The sequence below is a fragment of the Dermacentor silvarum genome, chromosome 1 (assembly GCF_013339745.2).
Source record: "Dermacentor silvarum isolate Dsil-2018 chromosome 1, BIME_Dsil_1.4, whole genome shotgun sequence".
NCBI lineage: Eukaryota > Metazoa > Arthropoda > Arachnida > Ixodida > Ixodidae > Dermacentor > Dermacentor silvarum.
Genome location: NC_051154.1, coordinates 73,511,925 through 73,532,971, shown reverse-complemented (window position 1 = coordinate 73,532,971; position 21,047 = coordinate 73,511,925). Strand labels below are relative to the sequence as shown.

Sequence of the window (21,047 nt, the reverse complement as noted above, 5' to 3'; positions counted from 1 at the left end):
TTAATCGACTCGATGACATTACTTTCGGACGTACCCTGTACACTTGACTGTCATCTTTTGTCGCCAAGACAAGGTTGCCTGTGCTGTTTTCAACGCCAGCGGTCCACGAGTTCCACGGCGTGGGTTTTACGCCGCCTCCTTCAAGAGATGATGCCACGCTGCATGACCAGGCCGACTGCGTCCGGCATGCTGCGGATGGTTGTTTGGCCGAGACGAGACTTGCAACGAGGTTCAGTTCAAAACAGGTTCATTTTGGCTCAGTAAGCTTTCAGGCCTGCGTGACGGCATCAATCTTCTGTGCTGGTAGCCATTTCATGCTTGCATCTACTTTTTATTATGGGAGAGACAGTTTTATTTAAGTCTAGCTACTTTGGTAACTAACTGCAATTTTTTGTGCCTAACCGTTTTCATGTCTAATCATTTTCATTATTCGATCCCAAAGATAGTGCAGTCTAACATATTGGTAAAAACTTCAGAGTGGTAGAGTACCACCGATCCTACGTTAGCTAAAATTGCAGCGTTAGTCCAATCATAAATGTTTCAAGATATATGCGACACATTTTAATCATTACTTTCATCCTTGTTTTTGCTTTTGATGCACTAGCTTGGTGCACATTATTGTGTACACAGTGTCTGAAAGGGTTAAACATTGAATTAGAGCACCTGAGTGGTCACAGGGCTTCGGCACAGCTAGTGTGAACAACGTGCTTATACAACCTTCGTATGCAATCTGCCTTTTAACAGCGGAGCTGTTTAAGACGGGCGTAACGTGTTAACCACGAACACAAAATGTGGGCCGATCCTGGCGGTATTGCAGGAAGGGTCCAAGCGCAATGGCACATACCCATGTGAACTAGCGAAGCTGAGCCTGGCTAAGTCTAGCTAAGCATGGTTGGGACTACTTAAGCTTAGTCAGTCATTGATATCCAATCAATAGGTAATCGATCAATAATAAATTCTGGAAAATGCCGAGGTTAACATAGTAGTGCTTAGCCTAGCCCAAATATGTGGCCAATACCTTGCGCTAGCCAATCAATAGCTAATCGATCAATAATCAATAAATTCCAGGGAAAATGCTGGGAATGATTGGTAGTGATTAGCCTAGCCCAAATACGTGGCCAATATATTGCAATAGCCAATCAATAGCTAATCTATCAATAATCAAGAAATTATGGAAAATGCTGGGAATGACTTGGTAGTGCCATATATGTGGCCAATACCTTAAGATAGCCAATCAATAGGTAATCGATAATCGATCAGTAATCAATAAATTCCGGAAAAGCGTAACCCGTAAGGCCAGGACCAGCTAGGTGTTGATCAGCTCCACTATTTCTTTAGCCTTGCGCCACTAGTGTAAGCTACGCTAATTTTTTTGTCTATGCATTGCTGTAAAATTTGTGGCAACCATATCTAGCACAAGGCAAGCCACAAACAAGTTGCTCCAAACTGTTGCCTTTCAATGCACTTTATAACCCATTTCGAAATCACTGCGGTCAGTTAATAAGAGAGAGAGGTAGAAATAGACCCTCTTCGTAATTGTAAAGGTAACATTCTAGCAAGACTGTTTGCCATGGCCGTGTGTGTCGTTTCCTGGGACTGTTGCTGTGGTGTTATGCATTCCATATCCAAGAGAGAACTTGCATTTATGTAGACATTTTATTTGAGTGCTCACAATAGCTGCAGAATGTAACAGCACATGGTGTATACATAAAGCCAGTATACATTTTTGTGTATATGTATATATAACGCAGTCCTGCGTAATAAACATATCTAATTAACAAAACAAAAATAGCTTGTTCAACACATGGAGCAGCAACAACCAGAAACTATAACTAGTAATCGACATTAGGCTCCAAATAAATGTAATCTTTCATGATTGTACACTGCTTAGTGCCTCAAGTACTCTCAAGCCTTTCTTGTATAAAATTAACTGCATATAAAGTATTTCTTTTTTCCATGCTTCAATTGCTAACAGCACGAAATAAACAATGCTTATGCTATACATAAAAGGCATTTAAACTAAAATGGGCGGTCAAATTTCACCACATTCTGTTAAGAAAAATGTGCAACTGCTCACTCCTCTTCAACACAAACAATGGCAGTGTATCCATTGAAGAAGAGGCTGTTTGAAAGCAATACAAGGAAAATAAATATCAACAAAAAGAAAGGCCATGTTATCTGGCAGTTTACAGTTATCAAATACTACTATGATTCTTGCATTCGTTAAGGCTTTCTTACAGTGGCAAACGGTTCAGCAAAAATAGCTTTTGGTACTCGTGGCTGTAGTGTTGCAGGCTGTCATGTCCTTAGAATAAGCTGTTCTTTTTGCTACAGTTTACTGAGATGTAAAACAAGTATTGCTTTTAAATGGGTGCAACATGGCTGATGAACTTTACTTGGATGATGTAACCCGCTCTTAAAACTGCTGCATATATGAAACAATAACAATGAAACTCAGGGCAACAGTTCCAACCAAAAGGCAATCTCCTCTGAGGTATACAGGCGCAAGCATACATGACTAAAAGCATTGTTGAAGTAGTCCCTGAGATATCTCAGTGTATTTTCAAATTTAGGTTTTGCTGTTATATATATATATATATATATATATATATATATATATATATATATATATATGTATACATAAGCTTGATTTCTTTGCAGGAGTGAAGTGCAGGTCACGAAAAATACCATCAGAACTTGTATTTTGTAATGCTCCATTTCATTCTACATTCTTATCAGTCTTCATGACAAGTGACCAAACCCAGTGATAATAGTGGTGCTGCGGTGTCCAAGCTAATAATCAACAACTGAAAAGAATGGAAAATGAAATGGATCATTAGAAAATACAGCCCTGGTTCATGATCATAAATGAAAAGGAACACATACTGCTTTGCTACAATGCCCAGATAAATTGTAAACTTTAATCCCAACACAGTATTCCATAGCTCACCCTGGTTTAAGCAAAACAAAGGACTGTAGCCATTAAAGCTTGGACATGCAGAAGCATAAGCTATTTTCAAGTTTGCTGGCGAACTCCACTTACCTACACTGTTTTCTCTGTTCTGCTCACCCAATAATGTCCCTTGCATACCAAATATGCTCATCCTGAGGGGAGACTTTATTTTCTTGCCTCTTTTCACATTGTTTGATTTTTTTTTTTTTTTTTTGGCCTCCAAGATGTTCGTGAAATGCAACATTCGAAAATTTTTTTCTCATAGACATTCTCACAAACAATGCAAGTTAGTGAAGGATCACAGGATTCAAATGTCCAATGTATTGTGAATGAATCGGACCTTTTTGCCCCTTAGAACAATGGCAATCTCATGGTATCTCAGACAATGGTACAAGAGTAACCACATTTCAATCAGCCAGGGTAGAACATGCCCATATTTCACAAGGAAATCTGCACAGCATTAGGAAAATTAAAAGATGTGGACGAAAAAGAGTGCACACGCCTACATCACAGGACACGAGCAAATCTGCAACTTCTTGAAGCAAGCTCGGTGGCATCTCATGGAATAATTTTTTCCTGAGCCTGGCAACACTGCCTTGGGGAAAGGCAGTGCGGCAGCTTTGGGCTATCAAGACAAGGAGGAGGCGGTTCGGAAAGCAGCTGCTACAGAGCGAGCCATGAGGAGACAACACCAACAAGCGGAGCTATCATGCCCCCTTGGGGAGCAAAGGGTCAGGGTAAGGGGAATGGAGCAGGAGGCTGAGAACAACTGCAGCCCAGAGCTCAGGCGGCACCTCCGCCAGCAGTCTTGAGGAAGTTGCCCAGGAAATTTTTGACAGCGCTAGTGATGAGCTGCTTGACCATTGCGTTCTCAGTGATGAGCTTCAGCAGCGCCTGTGGGTCCTTGAAATCTCCAAATTTGGAGATGGTGCTCTGTATGGTGTCAGCCAGGTTGTCCTTCTCCTTATCGGGCAGCTCTCGGATCACGTCGGCGGCCGGGCGCATCTCCGCCTCCTTTCCACTGCTGCCACTGTCCTTGCTGTCCTTGCCGTCCTTGGACCCACCGCCAAACATGCTCCCTGCACAGGCACATAGAAGTTACTTAGGAAATACCATAGCAGACCTGCAGTAGTCTCATCTAAACTGCACATCTGAACCCCAACAATACAGAGAACCCAGAAGCAAACCCAAGAGATACTAAGTCAGCCCTTCACTGTTCTTACCGCAGATTGATTCAGCACGAGTGCGAAAATTTTGCCATTGCCTACACGCAGCTGCACAAAGCAAGGTGTATATAATAGCTGTTAATGAACCTCTGATGCTTCACACAAGTGACAGTAAGTTGTGAAGTGATGAAGTAGTGACAGAAACTTATTACCTTTGCCACTTGATGTGTATGGTAACTTACCATTACTCCTGAAAAGAACTTTACTCATAGGTAAATTTACCCATGGGTAATGTATATATAATATAAGCATGCCATTTGAAACGACAGAAACTTATTACCTTTGCCACTTGATGTGTATGGTAACTTACCTATTACTCCTGAAAAGAACTTTACTCATAGGTAAATTTACCCATGGGTAATGGATATATAATATAAGCATGCCATTTGAAACGGGGTGGTGGCAAGTGACCAAGCTTGTCCTTTTTGCCTTTCTGCTGGGATTTGGAGCTTGTGTTAACAAGCCATTGAATGTTTATGAAAGTGCTTCGTGCAAGTGTGGCTCCCGCTGCGATCTGCAGAGCAGCCCAGTGGAAGGCGAGTTGCCATGCAATGGCTGCCTCAATGACAGTAAGGTCCCTAAATAAGTTATACAGTACACTTCCATTAATTGGACTCTGGTTAGTTTGATTTTTTAGTTCGTTCAATCCCGGCTGAAGGTCCCAACAAATACCCATGCATTTCTATAGAACCAAACCTTCGTTATTTCGATCCTAAAATTGGCCTTCGCTGGATAACTTGAACTTGACCAGTCAGCATACACATGCCTGACCCCTATGGTGACCCTAATAGCGACCCCTTTATTAGCAGCATCTTTCTCGGCGAAGGTTAGGCGACTGAATGCATTGAACAAGTCATCTCTCGTCGAAAACGCCTGGCCTGTCCTAGAAAGATTTTCAAGCAATAACTGTAGCTCACAGTGTCCGATTACAGTATTTGCTCGATTCTACCATGCACTATTGTTTTTTTGGGTTTTTTTCGTGAGAATTGGGCCGTAAATTGCCTGCGCAGTGCAATTGGTCACGATGATTGAACAGTCTTCGCAACCGTTGTATGCTTTACAGCATGACATGGATGCATTGTGGCGAAGTTGACTTCAGAAAACGGGCCGTCATTATGCAACAACTTTTCCGAGCTGAAAAATCCGGTGTGCGTTAGATTTCTAATTTGTTTAGGAGATTTAATGTCATTTTTACGTTAGTTTTCTACTTCGAACACACAGAAAATGGGCACGCATTTGATTTGGTGGTGCGTTAGAATCGGGCGAATATCGCCAAACAAACCAGTGGTGTGTTTTGTCGTTTTTTTTCTGCATCTTGTTTAATTCGACCCACCGTATCAATTTCCTTGGTCCCGTGACGGTCGTATTAACGGAAGTCGACTGTATGACAGAGGGCAACAGCGCCACGGTTTTCAACAACGTCGTCGCCAAGAAACACGAAAACTGAGCACCCATTATCCCAAATGTGCCGAGCTTTGCGAAACACGCGAACAGACACAAGTGCAGCGTCACGCTGCTGCTGTTTCACCAATCGTAGTGTCGCCAATGCATCCCAGAAACGAAAATTTTCCATATAAGCTGCGGGAGGTATTCCTGGTCGTCAAAACTCGTAGCCTTATTACAGTCGTTTCGGCCATCGTCACCTAGCCAGACCTGCCTTGATGCAACGATGTCGCGCTGCTGCGAGTACACTAGGCACAAAAGGAAGCTGTTCAAGAATGGGCGGACCCTGTTGCGCAACGGCTTGCTCAGCGTCGATGGTAGAGAAACGATCTCTAAAGCCCTCTCAATACATACGTTCAGCTCTCCTGTAGCAAACAGCGAAATTGCGCCTTTACAGCCGTTTTAAATGCGCTGAGGAAATATTTACTTTCCTGGGACTTATCCCCCAACGATGATCATCAATCGCAACACAATTCCTTTATATGGATGGACTTTATCTCCTCACGGCGATACGCGCATGCCATTCGTGACCTAGCTGGCGACGATTATTGCCAACTGGAAATACCTTCACTAATTAACATTTTGAATTAGATATTGCGGCATATAATTTTCTGCAGACGTAAAACTAACCATTTTTAAAAGGCCGCTTCCATCTTCTTTCAGGTGCCAAGTGCTGTTCCAAGATATCAGTTTACGAATATAGCAATCTATTAACGATGCGGCGCCGATTTACAAAGGTACGATGTCAACCAATCACGTCAACCAAATCTACCGGCATCAGAGTCACTGCAAGGGCAAAGCCTCGCTATCTGCCACAGACGATTACCAACAAGCCGGCTTTATATCAAAAGCGACTTGGAGGGTCGACCGAACCCATTGTGTGCAAGATTATACAGCCAGGCTGTTAGCCTCGAACACGCACAGTTGAACATTTTTGTTGCGCACAAAGTGCAGCCATGTTGAGGTAACGATTCCCTCGGAAAACTTCTGTTCGTCATGAACGTGGCGATTTAATCGCTTATCTGCGGGTCCCTCTTCTGCGGGAGTACGCATGCATCCGTTCTTCAAGATCTGAGACATTTCCAGCGCTTCAGAATAAACACCGTAGAAGAACAAAGAGACGTAAACTACAGGACTCTCCTTCTTCCTTCTTTTTTTTCTTTCTTTTTTTTTTTTTTTGAGCGCAGCTCTTAGGCGCCCGTTCCTGCGTTGAGCGTCCGCGTTCATTGGCGTAACCGAGCGAAGTGTGAAAGAGCGAACGTGGTGCATAGTGGGGGATGAAAAACAGCGATAGCGAAGAGAGCGCGAGGAGGAGAGTATGGCGAACGGGTGGAGGAAAGCGGAGTGCCGCACGAGACGTGCTCTACAGCGGCCACCAGGCATGCGGCGAGCGCGTTTACCTATGATACCATATATGGAAACAAAGCGATGGCGTGTTCTTTCGGGCTCACTGCGCCTGCGCCGCCACCGCTAGAGAATGCGCGAGCGACGCGTTCCTGTGTTCACGCTTTCTTTCTGAACAATGAGCGACGCAACCGGTGGAAATGCTTCGTCTGCCGCTGCTGCTAAACGAGCTGCCCGAGCAGAGGCTCAGCGCCGCCGCCGACACGACCCTGTCGTTCAGAATCAAATTCTTTGCCGCAATATATCACGAATTCAAAACACCTAAACAGCTGCGCTCAAAATTCGCATTAGAAAGTATCGCAATCGTCGGTGAATTTTTTTTTTTTTTTTTTTATATATCTACGGTGTTTATCGCCGGGAGCGCTGGAAACGTCTGATTTCTAAGTTCGAACTAGCTTAGCTTCTTCAAGAGTGATGAGCTTTTAAGTGCATAAAAATGTGGCTGTACAAACACGCAATTCGTATGTTTTGAAACAACCGACATAATAGGGCGGCGTTCATGTTTAATTGCTGTGAACGAATCCGTTCTATGCGGCGCGCGTGCCAGTCAACCAGAGACGGGTGCACGTGCGGTGCTTTCGAACGCAAGCAGCTGCGATTTCAATTGCCAAGACTACTACGCACTGCTGGTCGGGTTTCACTGTTTCCAAGCTCCCACTTGTGTGTTTCCAGCGACAAAAGGTGAGTTCTCAATAGGTTTTCACAGCCCTGTCTGGGACGTTGGTGTGCCTCTGTCCTAGACCAAGGTTGGGGCTATAAGAGGGCTACATCCTCGAGCTTCAGAAGAACAGTGTCCACGGCCGCTGCTCGTTGAGCAGAGACCGTGAATACTCGTGTGTAGACACCGCTTAATTGCATCTCGCGTTCGGCAGGCGAAGCAGCTGCTGGGGCATCGAATCAAGCATGACGGGGCCGGCAAAGAAGTGAAAAGGCCAGACATGCAGGAAAGCAGCTGCCGTGACATCAAGCGTGATGGGGCCGTCAAAGAAGTGCAAAAGCACGTTTCAAACAGAACTGAACGTTCAGAGGCATCGATCGAGGCAAATTACCAGCCGCAGAAGTCCTCAAGTACTAAGAAATTTGGTGGACGAAGCTATCCCCTGTCACCATTCTCTGTAGATTCTGCAGATCGAAAGACCCGGAAGCCGTAATAACGAATACCTCCTCTCACGTAAACATCATTCATAAGATATATATTCATTCCCTTCAATCACGGTGTGTACAGATGTGCGGAACATATGCTGTGATACTATGCGTTTAAAAATAAGAGGAGCCCTAAGTGTACGTTACCAACAAGCAACAATCTGTTCCGATGTGTAGGCTTTATTTGGGTTGGGTTTCATAAAGATCAAGCCTATATGTTGTGGTGCGATTATATATATATATATATATATATATATATTCGAACAGGTGGTTTTTTTTTACACGTACCGCTGTTTATGCTTCGTATGTATCCCCGCGAATCAGAATGCCCTCCCTGCTGATATTACGACGACTCTGACATTAGCGCTTTGCTCTATAACCGCTTTTATTCTTCGTAGCTCGTCCTGCTGCCTTAGCTACTCATTGGTGCAGCGCCGTCGAGCAAGACCGAGTGCTCTTCCGGGTTTCGTCACCACGGCACCTGCTCGCTAACTTAGCAGACTCCACACCCTACCCCTCTACTTTTCTTTTTGGATAGGCACTTCATTGCGATCCGGCCACGTGCACGCTATTCCCGCGCAACGTGGTTTTGGCTAGCCACTATAACGTGGCGCTCAACTATTCCCCGTTGGGCGTCCAGTTTCTTTTGCATCTTTGATGAAGCTGCCTTTAGCATCTCATTTAGCACCCCCCCCCCCCCCCCCCCCTAACTGGTCTAAAACCCATAATATAGCATTGATGATGGGGCAGGCGTTCTCTCGGCTTTCAATAATTTTTCAGATTCAAATCGGCTGGCAACGCTTGCGAAATGCACAGCTGTCTGCAGGCGGAAAACAGCTGCATAACAGCTTTTATTCTTACCGTGCTGCGTGTGAGCACTCATTTTGAAAATTTGGCCAATGCGGCGATCTAATTCAGGCGCGAGTATTGCTCGCAGCTGCAGACAAGCCGCTAAACGAATCATTCTCCCCCATCCCCATAACTTCCCTCTTGCGAATGCCTCACGGCAGTCCGCTTACGAAACGATTCCAGCTCTTCCGTGGTTCGTGAAATGTGACTCAGGTTCAGGTGTGGTAACTTTCAGGCCAGCGCCATCTCGCTCCTCCTCCCAGCCGCTGAGACTCGCAGCCGCGAGGGCGTGCGCGAAAATGCGCAGCGCACGCACAAACCGCCTAAACGGCGCCCCTTTATCGTCCACGTTATCGCCGAAAAGTTTCATCACACAGCGTGCGGAATGCGCAGCTCGAGGCCATTCCGGAAAGTTACGTGGACAGCATCGTTGTGTTGCTCGCTGGGCCGCGCCTTGTCATCCTCCTCTCTGTCCTTGTCGCATAGCGGACATCATATACCTACATAGCTTCCGGTTAGCGTACACACACAAGCACGCCGTCAGTAACACTGCGTGCATGTCGCGTTATGTTAAATCAAGCGCGTTTGTACTATTAGCAAGGTTATATGGCTACGTTTGTTTGGTGCTGGGCCTGGGCTTGTTTCCAGTAAGAAAATAAGTTTGGGAGATAATGGCGCTTCTTCCTACGGAGACACGATACAAACGAAACACGGGCGGGGCTCCAACAAGCTTGCAGCAACGTGGTCGCCACCTTCCCCAACGTGATGCGTTCGATCGTCCCCTTTTATTTTTTTATTTTTTTTCTGTACTGTAATACATGGAATGGAATTTCGCAGCAAGATTCCGCAACACAAAAATAGGCAGGCTTCTAATTAGTATTTGCTTGATGAGGCCGATATCAAGCCATCGAGCACCTGGGTTCAGTTAAGCATCCCCATGGCAACCGACGCCGAAATTGTGTCCTATGAGCGCAAGGAACGCGCGCACTCGTTTACCTAGAGAGAAGCGACTATATCGGTTATACGACGGAACAATGCGGCTTTGAAATGACGCTAATGCCAGCCGACGACTTACGATCTTTCAAACAGAAAAGAGCAGGAAGAAAAAACACGTTATGCTCAATGTGCGCGCTCATTATGGGCGGAGGCGAGACGGAAATACGCGCCCCTCCGCTACAAGAAATAGTGCAAAGAAACCGGTGTTGTTCCTCAAGCGTCGTCTAACTTGCATTACAAAATTGACACTGGACTCAACATTCTCACCCTCACACGAAGGAGCATGCAAAATATATTTGTCTTAAAACACATTTGAAATAGTAAGTAGAAAACTATGTAAGTGAATAACTGCCATATGGTTATGCCAGAAATGCCAACACAAACTGATCATTACCATCACCTCCATTACGTCGGATAAACGACGAAAGCGGGCACCCGATAGTGCGCACCATATTTTTTTTAGACGCGGAAGGCGCAGATGTGCGTTGTCAGTCTCACGGTTGCATTATGCAGGCAAGGGGGTTCTGCGCGAAGGGCTAAAAGACAAAAAGTAATAATAAAACACAAAAAAGAATCTCTCCTGATGCACTGAAAACTGCAGAATCTATTACGACCGAATAAAAACGGGAGAAATGGTTATATAATGTGGCAGCAAGATTCAACTTCGGCTCCAAACCGTCAATGGAAAAGCGAGGCCGCTAGATATGACAGGGCGTGTCCACACCGGTGCTTCTGGCGTCCACTCTGTGGTCAGAACAGAACCGCGCCAGACACATGGTGTTCAAGTGTACACCTTCGTGGACTCAATGAAGCAAGAATGAACTCGTACCTCTCATTGAAAATGCACCAAAGATGCTCGTACGCCAATACCAAGGTCACGAGGCGCCAGGAAATTGCGTTAGCCTGCCACTTTGGAATGTTCGACGAAGCATGCACGACTGACCACAGAATTCAGTGGTGCTACTATCCTTAATTACCACCCGCGCTCCAGAGGAAAAAAAAAAAAAAAGACATTGTGAACGTGTAACGAGATACGAACCAAATCCGCCCAGCTTGTTGAGCATCTTGCCACCGATAGCTGAACCGGCGCTCTTCGCGAGGTTCTTCTTGGCGTCATCGTCTCCCGAGGCTGCAACTTTGATGTTCTCATCGGTGCAGAGCTGGCAGAGGATGTCCTCTAACTCCTTAGTACTCAGCTTGTCCAGATGAGCCATGCCTGACGCCGGAATTAACGACTGGGAGAAGCTGACCACGAAGAGTTGCTGCGCGCTTACAACTGAGCCGTTCGGGCTGTGCGGAGGAATCAATTGGCCTTGACACAAAAACTGCGCCAATGCGGCAGCAGAAAGCGCCCGGAAAAAGACGCGCTTGTTTTGTTTGTGAAGTTTTGGATGCTATGTTTTCGATAAGTAAACATTGTGTATGTGTAAAAGAAATATATGATAACGGCTAAATAATAAATCAGCGCTATATAATCTGTTATGCGTATCTTTTGTAAAACGTTCTTTGTCAACTACCTTAAACGTCACGTCCGGCAAAAAGCGCACTTCCGGAAAAGGTATTTGTTTTCTCTCTATTTGTTGTTTCTCTTTTCCAGCCGCTCTCTCCGTTTTTCTGTTCTCACCGTTGTTTTTTCGCCGCCATAAGTGAGCTCCAGGGAGCGTGCGTCATCACGTGACCTACGATCAGCTGGTCGACGCCGATTGGTTGCTCAGGGCACTGACGGCCAATCGTAGCGTCCCCCCTTGACAACTGTCGAGCGCTCAGCAACAACAACAATAGCAAAAAGTTGCCTCAGCTGTGTGTTCACTGTGCAAGGGTCGCTAGCTGGACGTAAGGCTTTGTTGTGGCACCCACTGACGTTATTTTACGAGTACTAAATGCATTGTAAGTCCTCCTGCTGACCAGAATCATCGTCTGCCATCGCCAGGAACACCATCTTGACAAGGGTGAGTCCGTACAGTTTATATTTCTCAGTAACGGCACGGAGGTGACCGCTACAGTTGGGTCATCCGAAGGTCCACACGGTTATTTTCATCGTTGTGCTTTGTATCCAGCCCTGACTTCAACTGGCCCAACGCTTCAGCAATCGCCAGCACTTTAGCTATAAAGTGTTTGTAATGGATGGAGCGGAATTCGGTTTTCGCTCAGTTGCCAAAAGGCGCATTGCATGATCTTAGTCGCTTGTTTGTGTCTTGTGTATACGTGGTACTGCATTTGTTTTCAACGTCATGAATGCCCTTTATTCAAATGCAAAAACGAAACGCTGTTCGTTCTTTGTTTTTACCCCGCGTCAGTGTTTTAACCAGCGCCACATATCCGCGAGTGGCTCCGCGCGGAGAACGCCAATGGATTAGCCCCGGAGCAGCTCGGCTGTTATGGGGGGAAGAAGGGGGTTCCGGGGCGTTCCCTGTTCGCGAGGGTCCGCGCAGCCAGCCTTGGCGAGCGTGCTGCCCCAGCAGACGGCTCCGTGCCCGTCGCGAACGGGGGCAGGCTGGCCGACTCAGCGCGCGCACTTTCGCGCAGGTGTAATATTCTCGCCGCCGAGAATCTCCATCGGCCACCGCCGAGGCCTTGGCGGCACCAATAATTAGTCTTGCGTACACATATACAATCCCGTTGCTGTGGGGACCTGGTACGTGAACGACCTGAACGGGCTCGTTCTGTCTAGTCCAACGCGCAGCTGCTACACTGCGGCGAGCGGCATTCGCAGCCCGTTCTCGGAGCCGCTCGCTTATCGACATCTCGACATCACTCCAAGCGCGGTTCGGTTTGGGAGCGCGCTCAGTGTGATACACGGGAGTGGGAGGGAGAGGGCGATCGTGCACCCACCACCAACGTTGCTTGGTTTCACTCATTCGGGCTTCATTGCGTCAGTGCCTGCGCGCATTCGCTTGTTCCCTGCCTATCGAGGGTTATTTCCGAGAATATGCGGGCTGCGCGCTTTCGACCGCCTATTTCGGGAGGCTAGCGTACGCTGGCGTGCTTGTGGGCTCGGCGGAGCAGTGTGCCCCTTCGACTTTGCATGACAGTTGCAAGGTCGCGTAGCGCGCGAACGCCGTAGCAACTGGCCCCGCTGCAGCTGAGTGCGCTTTCGTGGACACCGCGTCCCCCCCCCCCCCCCTCCTCCCACTCTCTCCTGCTTTCAGCAGTGACGCGGGCGTCACTCTACCGTGGAACGACTGACTCTGGCTCTGGCAACGAGCGAATTAACACGGCCTAACTGCGTGAAATTTATAATGCCTAGATGCTATATACGCTGTCTATCGTTGTCCCTGATTCACTGCACCGACGGTAGGGTCGAGACATGCCGTGGCGGCGTTCTGTACTACCCCGTGATCGAAATGTGCAGTTTGTGGCCCACTTTATCCTGTACTACTATTAAGTAGTGTCAGTACTTGCATGGAGTTACTGCCGTACGTGGTAAAGAGAACGGCGCGAAGCGACAAACTATCAGCGGGGCTGAATTTGGCTGCATTTGAAGCTCCCGCAGCTCGGGCTTCGTTGCATAGCACAGAAGCTCTGCTGGAAACAGCGCTGCCTTGGTGTGGTTGCTTTACACGGCACTCGGATTTTGTGCGCTAGTGTCAGCTGAATGTATTTCGGCGTGGTCGGAGCGGCAGCGCTTGGCTCGGTATAAATGTGTAAATCCGATGATTTTTCAAAAAGTTAAACGAACACTTGCAGGGCTGCTTTTGCGTACTCCAGCAGTTGACTGCGCGTACATTGAAAGCAAACCAGCGGTGATATGTTTTGCGGCAGCGCCGTCAAGCGCATTTGAACACGCGCCTATCGGCGGGCATGTGCTCATGTTTGACGCTGCCTCTTGTAGCTCTTAAATTTCTCATGGATATCAAGACATCAGTAGAGGGTATATCCACGCAAGGCGCGTGTCTTGCCAAACCTATCCCTTCGAGGGTGTACGCCCCCTCAGGTTGACCGCGGCGCGCTCCTCAGCAGGATGTTGCCAAAGCGTTTTGCCAAACACTGTGCGTTTAGCAAAGGTGTCCCCGCTTTGACCTTGGAGTGTGGAGGGGCAGATTGCCAAGCGAGACTGCAAGTGCCGTGCTTATTTTGTGCGACACGCGTTTCTCTTTCGAGACCGCAGTGGTGGTGCGCCAATGAGCCTTCATCTTCGCGTTCGGCTCGAGCCGCGCCCCGCTCTATGAAGTGCCACGATTATGCGAGGAAAGTTTCAAAAAGTCCGTGCACTTTTACATTGCGAACATTCTTTTTTCTCGCGGTTTGTTTTTCTCCCTCATTAATAAATGGCGCGTTATTCTGCTTACGATCGGCACTTTTTTGTTCTCCTCACCAAGGGACGTAGAAATAAGAGCTCGGAAGTAAACAGGGCATGCGGGCGCAATGGCGTTATACATGTACTGCCGAAAGCAAACCCCTCTTGTTGTGCGATTTTTAATGTCGTTCATCAAAAAGCTCGGTGCTTACAAATCTTTCGCTTTGAGAACTATCCAGAAGTGATTTGGTTACAGAACGAGCACGTATACGTGTTGATCCCGTCAACGACACTTATAATTGGCTGAACTCGCTGATCAAGGGCGAAGGTTACCGAAAAACAGCAGCAAATTAGCCTAAAACTGCCCGATGAAATTACAATAAACATTCCAGAAAAACAAGTTCATTTAGTCTTCACTGAGAAACTCGCGGAAGTTTTCATCCGTTTACTGCTTGTGGAGTTGTAGTTATTAAGCGGCTGCGCTTCGTGTAGTCTCAGAGGCAGAGCTCTGGCTACGCGGGATTTCATGTAAACGCAGTATCTTGGCGGACACGGAGTCACTTGATCGGCACTCTTCTAGTTTGTTTTTCCTCGCCCTTCTTGCAAGCCGGTGGTAGACGGAGGAGCATGCGGGCCCTTCTCGAGGACAGATGAGAAAGGAATATATCGAGTGCGCTGTGCTTGCCGGGCAGTTTATTAGGACGACGACAAGTGGCACGTCACTTGAGACTCTGGCCCAGAGCCAAGCGAGTGAGAGAAAAGGTATGCAGAACCGTTTGGTCGGAACGGAGAGCTTGACCTGCCGTACGTGGTTTGCGGTTAGACTGTGGTGGTTCTCAAATTAAGTGATGACTCACGTACGTCATCTAAATATGTTATTACAACTTAATAATAATAATTCTAACATTATTTGAGACTGCCTTTGAGAGCTCATTACGAGATGCAATGGTGATATCCGAGGGGAAATCCTTTGATAAATGCGTTTACACAAGCACTTCACGACGCGCTTACGGTATGTCATTTACTGTGAGTTGACACATATAGCGCTAATATATAGAGTTCTAAACGTTCGCATGCGCCAGGTCTTGTCCATTCTACACGACACTGCACCAACTTGCCCAGCTACAAGTCCTTTTGAGACTCTAGTCCATTGAGCTGCGTAGCGTGTTCCAACTATAACGTCATTTTAATGGAACTGCCGTAATTATATTAACTGGCTTAGTACATTATGTGGAAGGTGGAAGAACTTTCATGAAAGGGGAAAAGATTGTCATTCCTTTAAGTATAGCATGAAACTACGAAAGAGATTCATTAGCCCAAAGGCGGCCGGTGGTCTCGTGTTCGATCTCCCTATAGGCCTGGGCGGAGTTTTCTTCAATTGCGAAGCTTTGCCAGGATTTTTCTGATATAGGAGGACAGATCACTTTCGTTGGTGATGCAGTAGGGCACTCCATAGTGGTAGCAGTGGGGGGGAGTTCCCCTCCCTTCAGCCTTTCATGAGCTGCCCCTGCCATATAGGTTTCCTTCATACAGCTTCATACTTTCAGGGGGATGACACTTTTTTTCCTTTCAACGCCTGGCTCTCAACCTAAATGTCAATGACTTCGAACTGCATCCAGAGAGTTTTTTTTTTTTTTTAATTCTGCTTAGCGGGTCATTTTATGATGACAGACCCGCCATAGCGTTACGCGAAGTCCTGTTCGGGGTCTGTTTATGACTACTTCCATTAAAATTGGAAGGGGTGAGTGAGTAGCATGTAATAGAATAATCTATTACATTGTAGAAATTACAAGAAACTGAAACCATAAAAGGATGTGCGACACGTACGTGTCCCCGTTTATCCTGCTATGACATTCATTCAATACACTTTAGTATAAGAGTCGGGAGCTCAAGCAGCACATGCTAAAGTGTATTGACTGGATGTCATAAAGTTTCGCATCTCGAGAGCTCAAGCAGGACGAACGGGGGCGGGGGGGAATCCGTGCAAGCGCTGCTCTATTCTAGCATTATAGCGTTGTGATGTCACTGATATATCTAAACCTATAATTGGTATACATTGAAACGAACACTCCCCCCCCCCCCCCCTGCTTTAGGAAAACAAATACAAATAAACGAGGAACATATCACGAACGAAAGATTAATATATGGTCACACACGTGCCAGGTGACATGCGGCTGCCGTGCGGTATCTTCGGGTCAAACTTGGCCACATACTAGATGGTTACGCAGCGTGCGGAGATCTTCGGTTGCTGTGAAAACAAAGCTTTACGAAGTCAACTATCATATGTGAGCGATATTTGAATATGTATATTTTGTCAGTCCAGCGGCTGTCGTGACCTTCCTTAGCCCTTGCCGAAAGCTTCGAAGCCTCGCCGCGCGTTCAGAACCATCGCCGGGCCAGATGATACCCCCGCGAAACGTAGAGCTTTCATGCATGACCTACGAGATCCCCATTGCGCGATGGGAAAACCCGCGCGCGCCGCCCGATCTCGGAGGCTTTGCTCCAGGCATGGAACATTAAAAAGCGCTCCATAAAACTGTAGACAGAAGATTGAGAGGGGCAGACCTCATTCTCTTGCTCTTCTGAGCTATAGGAGCGCTACGGGCATGCTTCGGTGGCTTGTAGAGACCGGTGACGTACAGCCTTTGTCAGAAGTGTACAGGCGCACCTGACACCCCAGACCTCTGGGTGGTGAGTGCGAGAGTTCTTTTCATTCCCCAAAGAGTAGGGAATGATGTATGGTATATATGCCACATGAACGCATTCAACCAGCGTGTACCCAGCCTGGCGGTCTCGGTAAGCTTGCTCTTTGTGACTCGAGCAGTGACTTGGAACTTTCGGTACAAGAGCTAAGCTATAAAATCAGGTATTCTCTCTTGTACTAGATCCCCCAGCCGTATGTCAGAGGAAGCGCAATTACTTTTGGGGACCAATGCGCTGCCGCGTGCACAACCATTGAGGCAGCAGCTACCTCGGCATCGGATGCGACCTCTGCGAATGCTCTGCAACTGGCACTCCTTGGAATCTATTCTGCCACCGTGTCTGACTGACTCCGGTACGCTGCCGAATACAATAGAGCGGAGGTTGCATCCTTACTACTTATGACATATGGGGCTGGCTCATCAATATTATTTATTTGCTCTTTGTGTTGCCGCTCTCACGGTCTCACTTACACCTTTTATTTGGCGAGACGGCAACTTGAGAAGCCTGAAAAGCTTCCTCGATCGAGTTCATCTTACCACAACTCGAGAGCACTACATCGCGTGCTTTCCGCCAAGTTTTGTGCCTTATATATATATATATATATATATATATATATATATATATATATATATATATATATAGCGAGAAAGGGAAAGGGCGTAATTTGTTATATGTATTTTTGCCTGTTTTGTTATATTGATTTTGATCAAATTAGAGATAGTGACATCCAATGGTGAGACGTGAGAAGTGATGAAATGTTTTGCAGGCGACGATTTACACTTTTCGTAGCAGTGGTAACATCACAATTAAGGTAGGGACACACCGCACACGAACAGATCGAGTTGGTGATTGGCCCAATATTCCTGTGACGTAAGGATCACGGCTCTTTTGGAGAACGCATATGTCGCCGAGCTCGACTTGGACGTCGCCAAAGTACCGCCCACAGAGCACACTTGCTCATCCAGAGTACAAGACTTGCAGCAACTTTATAGTATATGGGCTAGTTCACTTCCGAGTTCAAACGTTGATTTTTTGTACAAAACGTGCCATATAAATTTTAAATCGGCTCGCGAGCCTGTGCACATTCCCAGTCTCGGCTAATTCAAAAAGGTCTGAATGCCAGTATTCGGAAGAACAGCGTTTTTGCCCGCATTTCGTCTGCTGAGGGACTGCAATTAAGCGCCGTGACTTTTCATGCTGCTCCTTAGAAAATAGTTTCTTAAAATAATTAGTCGGGAGAAACCACAACCGTCTGTGATCGTCGTTGTTGATTTTTGTGAGAGTCGTCGTCGGTCGATCAAAAGACCAAGCATTTCATTGCTTGCTCAACTTTCCACACATCCGAACGCATGCCGACCACAATTCCACACTTTGTCACGGCTCTCGTTGACAGGGCGATATCAGGCGTCATTTTCTTGCCGCGATAGAAGGGACACGCTCGAGTGCCAGCCGAGTGAATCGTTTTCCGTCGGCGCCATCCGTGTGGAAAGGCGCCCCTCCTCCTCAGCCCCGGGTCGCACTGGGAAAGCCTGCGGCAGTGTCCGCGATGCTTTCGGGTTGCGCGGGTCGTCGACCGTGGCAGCGGCGATGCACTCCCCTCGTCCAAGGGCCCCCCCGACGCCTTCCGACGGGCCGTCGCCAGTTGCGGCTGTAGTGACGTGCCCTCGCTCTGCGCCCGGTCCCCTTGGTCGCACGAGCGGGGCACGTGCGCTTCGTGCGCTGCGACCGCGCCGCCTTCACGCTGTTGCGCGAAGCATTGGGGGCAGCCTCGGCATGGTCAGCCGTGGACATAACCAGAGAGCCGTTCGACGACATCGTACATCGCGGCCTTCGTCGTTGGTGATCGACTCAGTATAAAGCGGACCCTGCACAGGCAGTGAGATCAAAGGCGTGGGCGGGCCGGTAATGTTATCACATTACAGTCGCTCAGGTGTAGCATCAGGGGACCTGTGCGGTGTTCATTTTCTCTCTCACTTTCGTTGCGGCAAAGCGGCCCGGACGCGCGCGTTTGTGTCGGACGTCTAGCGGCACATTTTTGGTCGTACCCTTGGTTGGCCATTTACTTTTAAAATTGCATGTGAAAAATAGCACCGTATATATTATGCCTCCCAATTTAGTAAGGACCGTGTGCGGCGGCCGTCCGTGCTCTCCGATAAGCAACTCCTGTGCGATGGTCAGGGTGATGCTGTTCATATCGGCCTGTTATCTGATTGTTTGCTTGCTTTCGGTTCTCCGGGAAGTCCCGGAACACGAGTAGCCTTGGTGCGCACGTTTCGCCCTGGCGCCCGCGCTCGTGAAACCTGCCGAGAAGCAACTTGCTTGTTGATCCAAGAAATGTTTGACACTCCATTCGAAGCTTATATACCAGTGAACATGCACCTATCATTTTTAAGCTTTATTCAATTTTTAAAACTCGCCTGTGGCAGATAGCATAAATCTTGTCCTTGAGCTGGATTATTCGAAGAGGCGGACAATAGCACGAGAAACACATATTCAATTAATTTTTAAAAATCACTAATTCTCAATTAATTACTTTACGGGCTGCTGAGCACGAGGTCGCGGGATCGAATCCCGGCCACGGCGGCCGCATTTCGATGGGGGCGAAATGCGAAAACACCCGTGTACTTAGATTTAGGTGCACGTTAAAGAACCCCAGGTGGTCAAAATTTCCGGAGTCCCCCCCCCCCCCCCCCCCCTACGGCGTGCCTCATAATCAGAACTGGTTTTGGCACGTAAAACCCCACAATTAATTTTTTTTTTTACTTCACATATTGGAATTTACGAATTGTAGCCGGTGAGCTTGCAAGACTTGAAATGAATTTCCAGGATGACACCAGTTTCGAGATATTTCCCAAAGTGTGAACGAAATACATGAGCGTTCCAGTTACTTTTGTGCTTCAATACATAGAAGAGCGTTTTGTTAAAAAAAGTAAGTGGAACAACAGTGAATTTTTAGGGCAAGTTTGATGGCGCATATCTCCAAGCTGGCGTCATTCTGGAAATTCATTCCAAGTGGATACGCCCTGCAAACTCGCCGGCTACAATTTGTAAACTGCAATATATGTGCCGTAAGGTACGTAATTAATTCAAAAGATAATTATAGTGGACATGTGTTAATTAGTTGTATATGTGTTTCGATTTCTCGTGCAAGTAATGTCCGCCTCTCTGAATAATCGAGCTCAAGGACTAAAATCATGTTATCTGCAACAGGATTTTTAAAAATTCCATAAAACTAAAAATTTATCACCCTGTATGTGCACAAACACACAATGTCAATTAACTTCAATGACTTACCTATCGTTTGACTATGTGCAGTCATTCTCACATGCATATATATATATATATATATATATATATATTATATGCATACAAAATTTGGCTCACAGAGTAGTACCTTCTTCTTTCTGGGGTTTTACGTGCCAAAACCAGTTATGGGCCGGTATTTTGTAGCGATGCCTTATGACTTTTTCTATACTAGTCTTATCATCCACCGCTCACGGCCGGCTGATCCCGTTGATAACGCGAGCGGATCGTCGCTCTGACCACTGACAAAGCGCGATAAGCGCGAAAAGGCATTAGCACCGGAAAGGCATCGCTACAAAATACCAGCCCTGATTATGAGGCACGCCGTTGTGGACGGCTCCGGATTAATTTTGACCACCTGGGCCGCTATTTTGTAGCGATGCCTTTAAAGTAATAATGCCTTTTCGCGCTTATCGCGCCTTGTCAGTGGTCAGAGCGACGGTCTGCTCACGATATCAACGTTGATAACGCGAGCGGACCGTCGCTCTGACCACTGACAAAGCGCGATAAGCGCGAAAAGGCATTATTACTTTAAAGGCATCGCTACAAAATACCGGCCCTGGGGTTCTTTAACGTGCACTACAACGCAAGCACACGGGCGTTTTTGCATTTCGCTTCCATAGAAATGCGGCCGCCGCGGCTGGGATTCGATCCCGCGACCTCGTGCTCCACAGAGTAGTACCAGTAGTTCAGGACAAATAGATAAAATTTTATTGCAAGATTTTTAACTTAACGAAAAATCTAAATGCTGATCTTCACTGATCATACCGAACTATAAAGCTATCTTATT

The 21,047-nt window shown here is 47.0% G+C and overlaps 2 protein-coding genes across 5 annotated transcripts in view; one reads left to right on the top strand and one right to left on the bottom strand.

Moving 5' to 3' along the window:
* Positions 1 to 1,637: 1,637 nt before the first annotated feature.
* Positions 1,638 to 11,341, bottom strand: LOC119466007 (uncharacterized). The gene is made up of 2 exons (XM_037726492.2): positions 11,054 to 11,341; positions 1,638 to 4,032 (listed from the first exon to the last, which is right to left on the bottom strand). Exons 1-2 carry the CDS (start codon positions 11,226 to 11,228, stop codon positions 3,737 to 3,739), a joined length of 471 nt encoding a protein of 156 aa, XP_037582420.1. The 5' UTR covers positions 11,229 to 11,341; the 3' UTR covers positions 1,638 to 3,736.
* Positions 7,580 to 21,047, top strand: part of LOC119465958 (tumor protein p53-inducible nuclear protein 2) — a 33,287-nt gene continuing 19,819 nt past the window's right edge. The window contains exon 1 of one of the 4 annotated variants that reach the window (XM_037726450.2): positions 7,580 to 7,707. The gene's annotated coding sequence lies outside the window, so the exon portion shown is untranslated. Of the gene's footprint in view, positions 7,708 to 11,665; positions 11,964 to 21,047 lie in introns of those variants that run through there. The other 3 variants (XM_037726455.2, XM_049669648.1, XM_037726441.2) reach the window with 3 other exon arrangements.

What these genes read in the sequence shown, in the direction of transcription:
- LOC119466007 (XM_037726492.2), bottom strand. Translation starts at nt 11,228, where the DNA reads ATGGCTCATCTGGACAAGCTGAGTACTAAGGAGTTAGAGGACATCCTC. An exon ending in CAACAAGCTGGGCGGATTTG is followed by an intron (nt 4,033 to 11,053) that starts GTTCGTATCTCG and finishes GTGCCTGTGCAG; the next exon opens with GGAGCATGTTTGGCGGTGGG.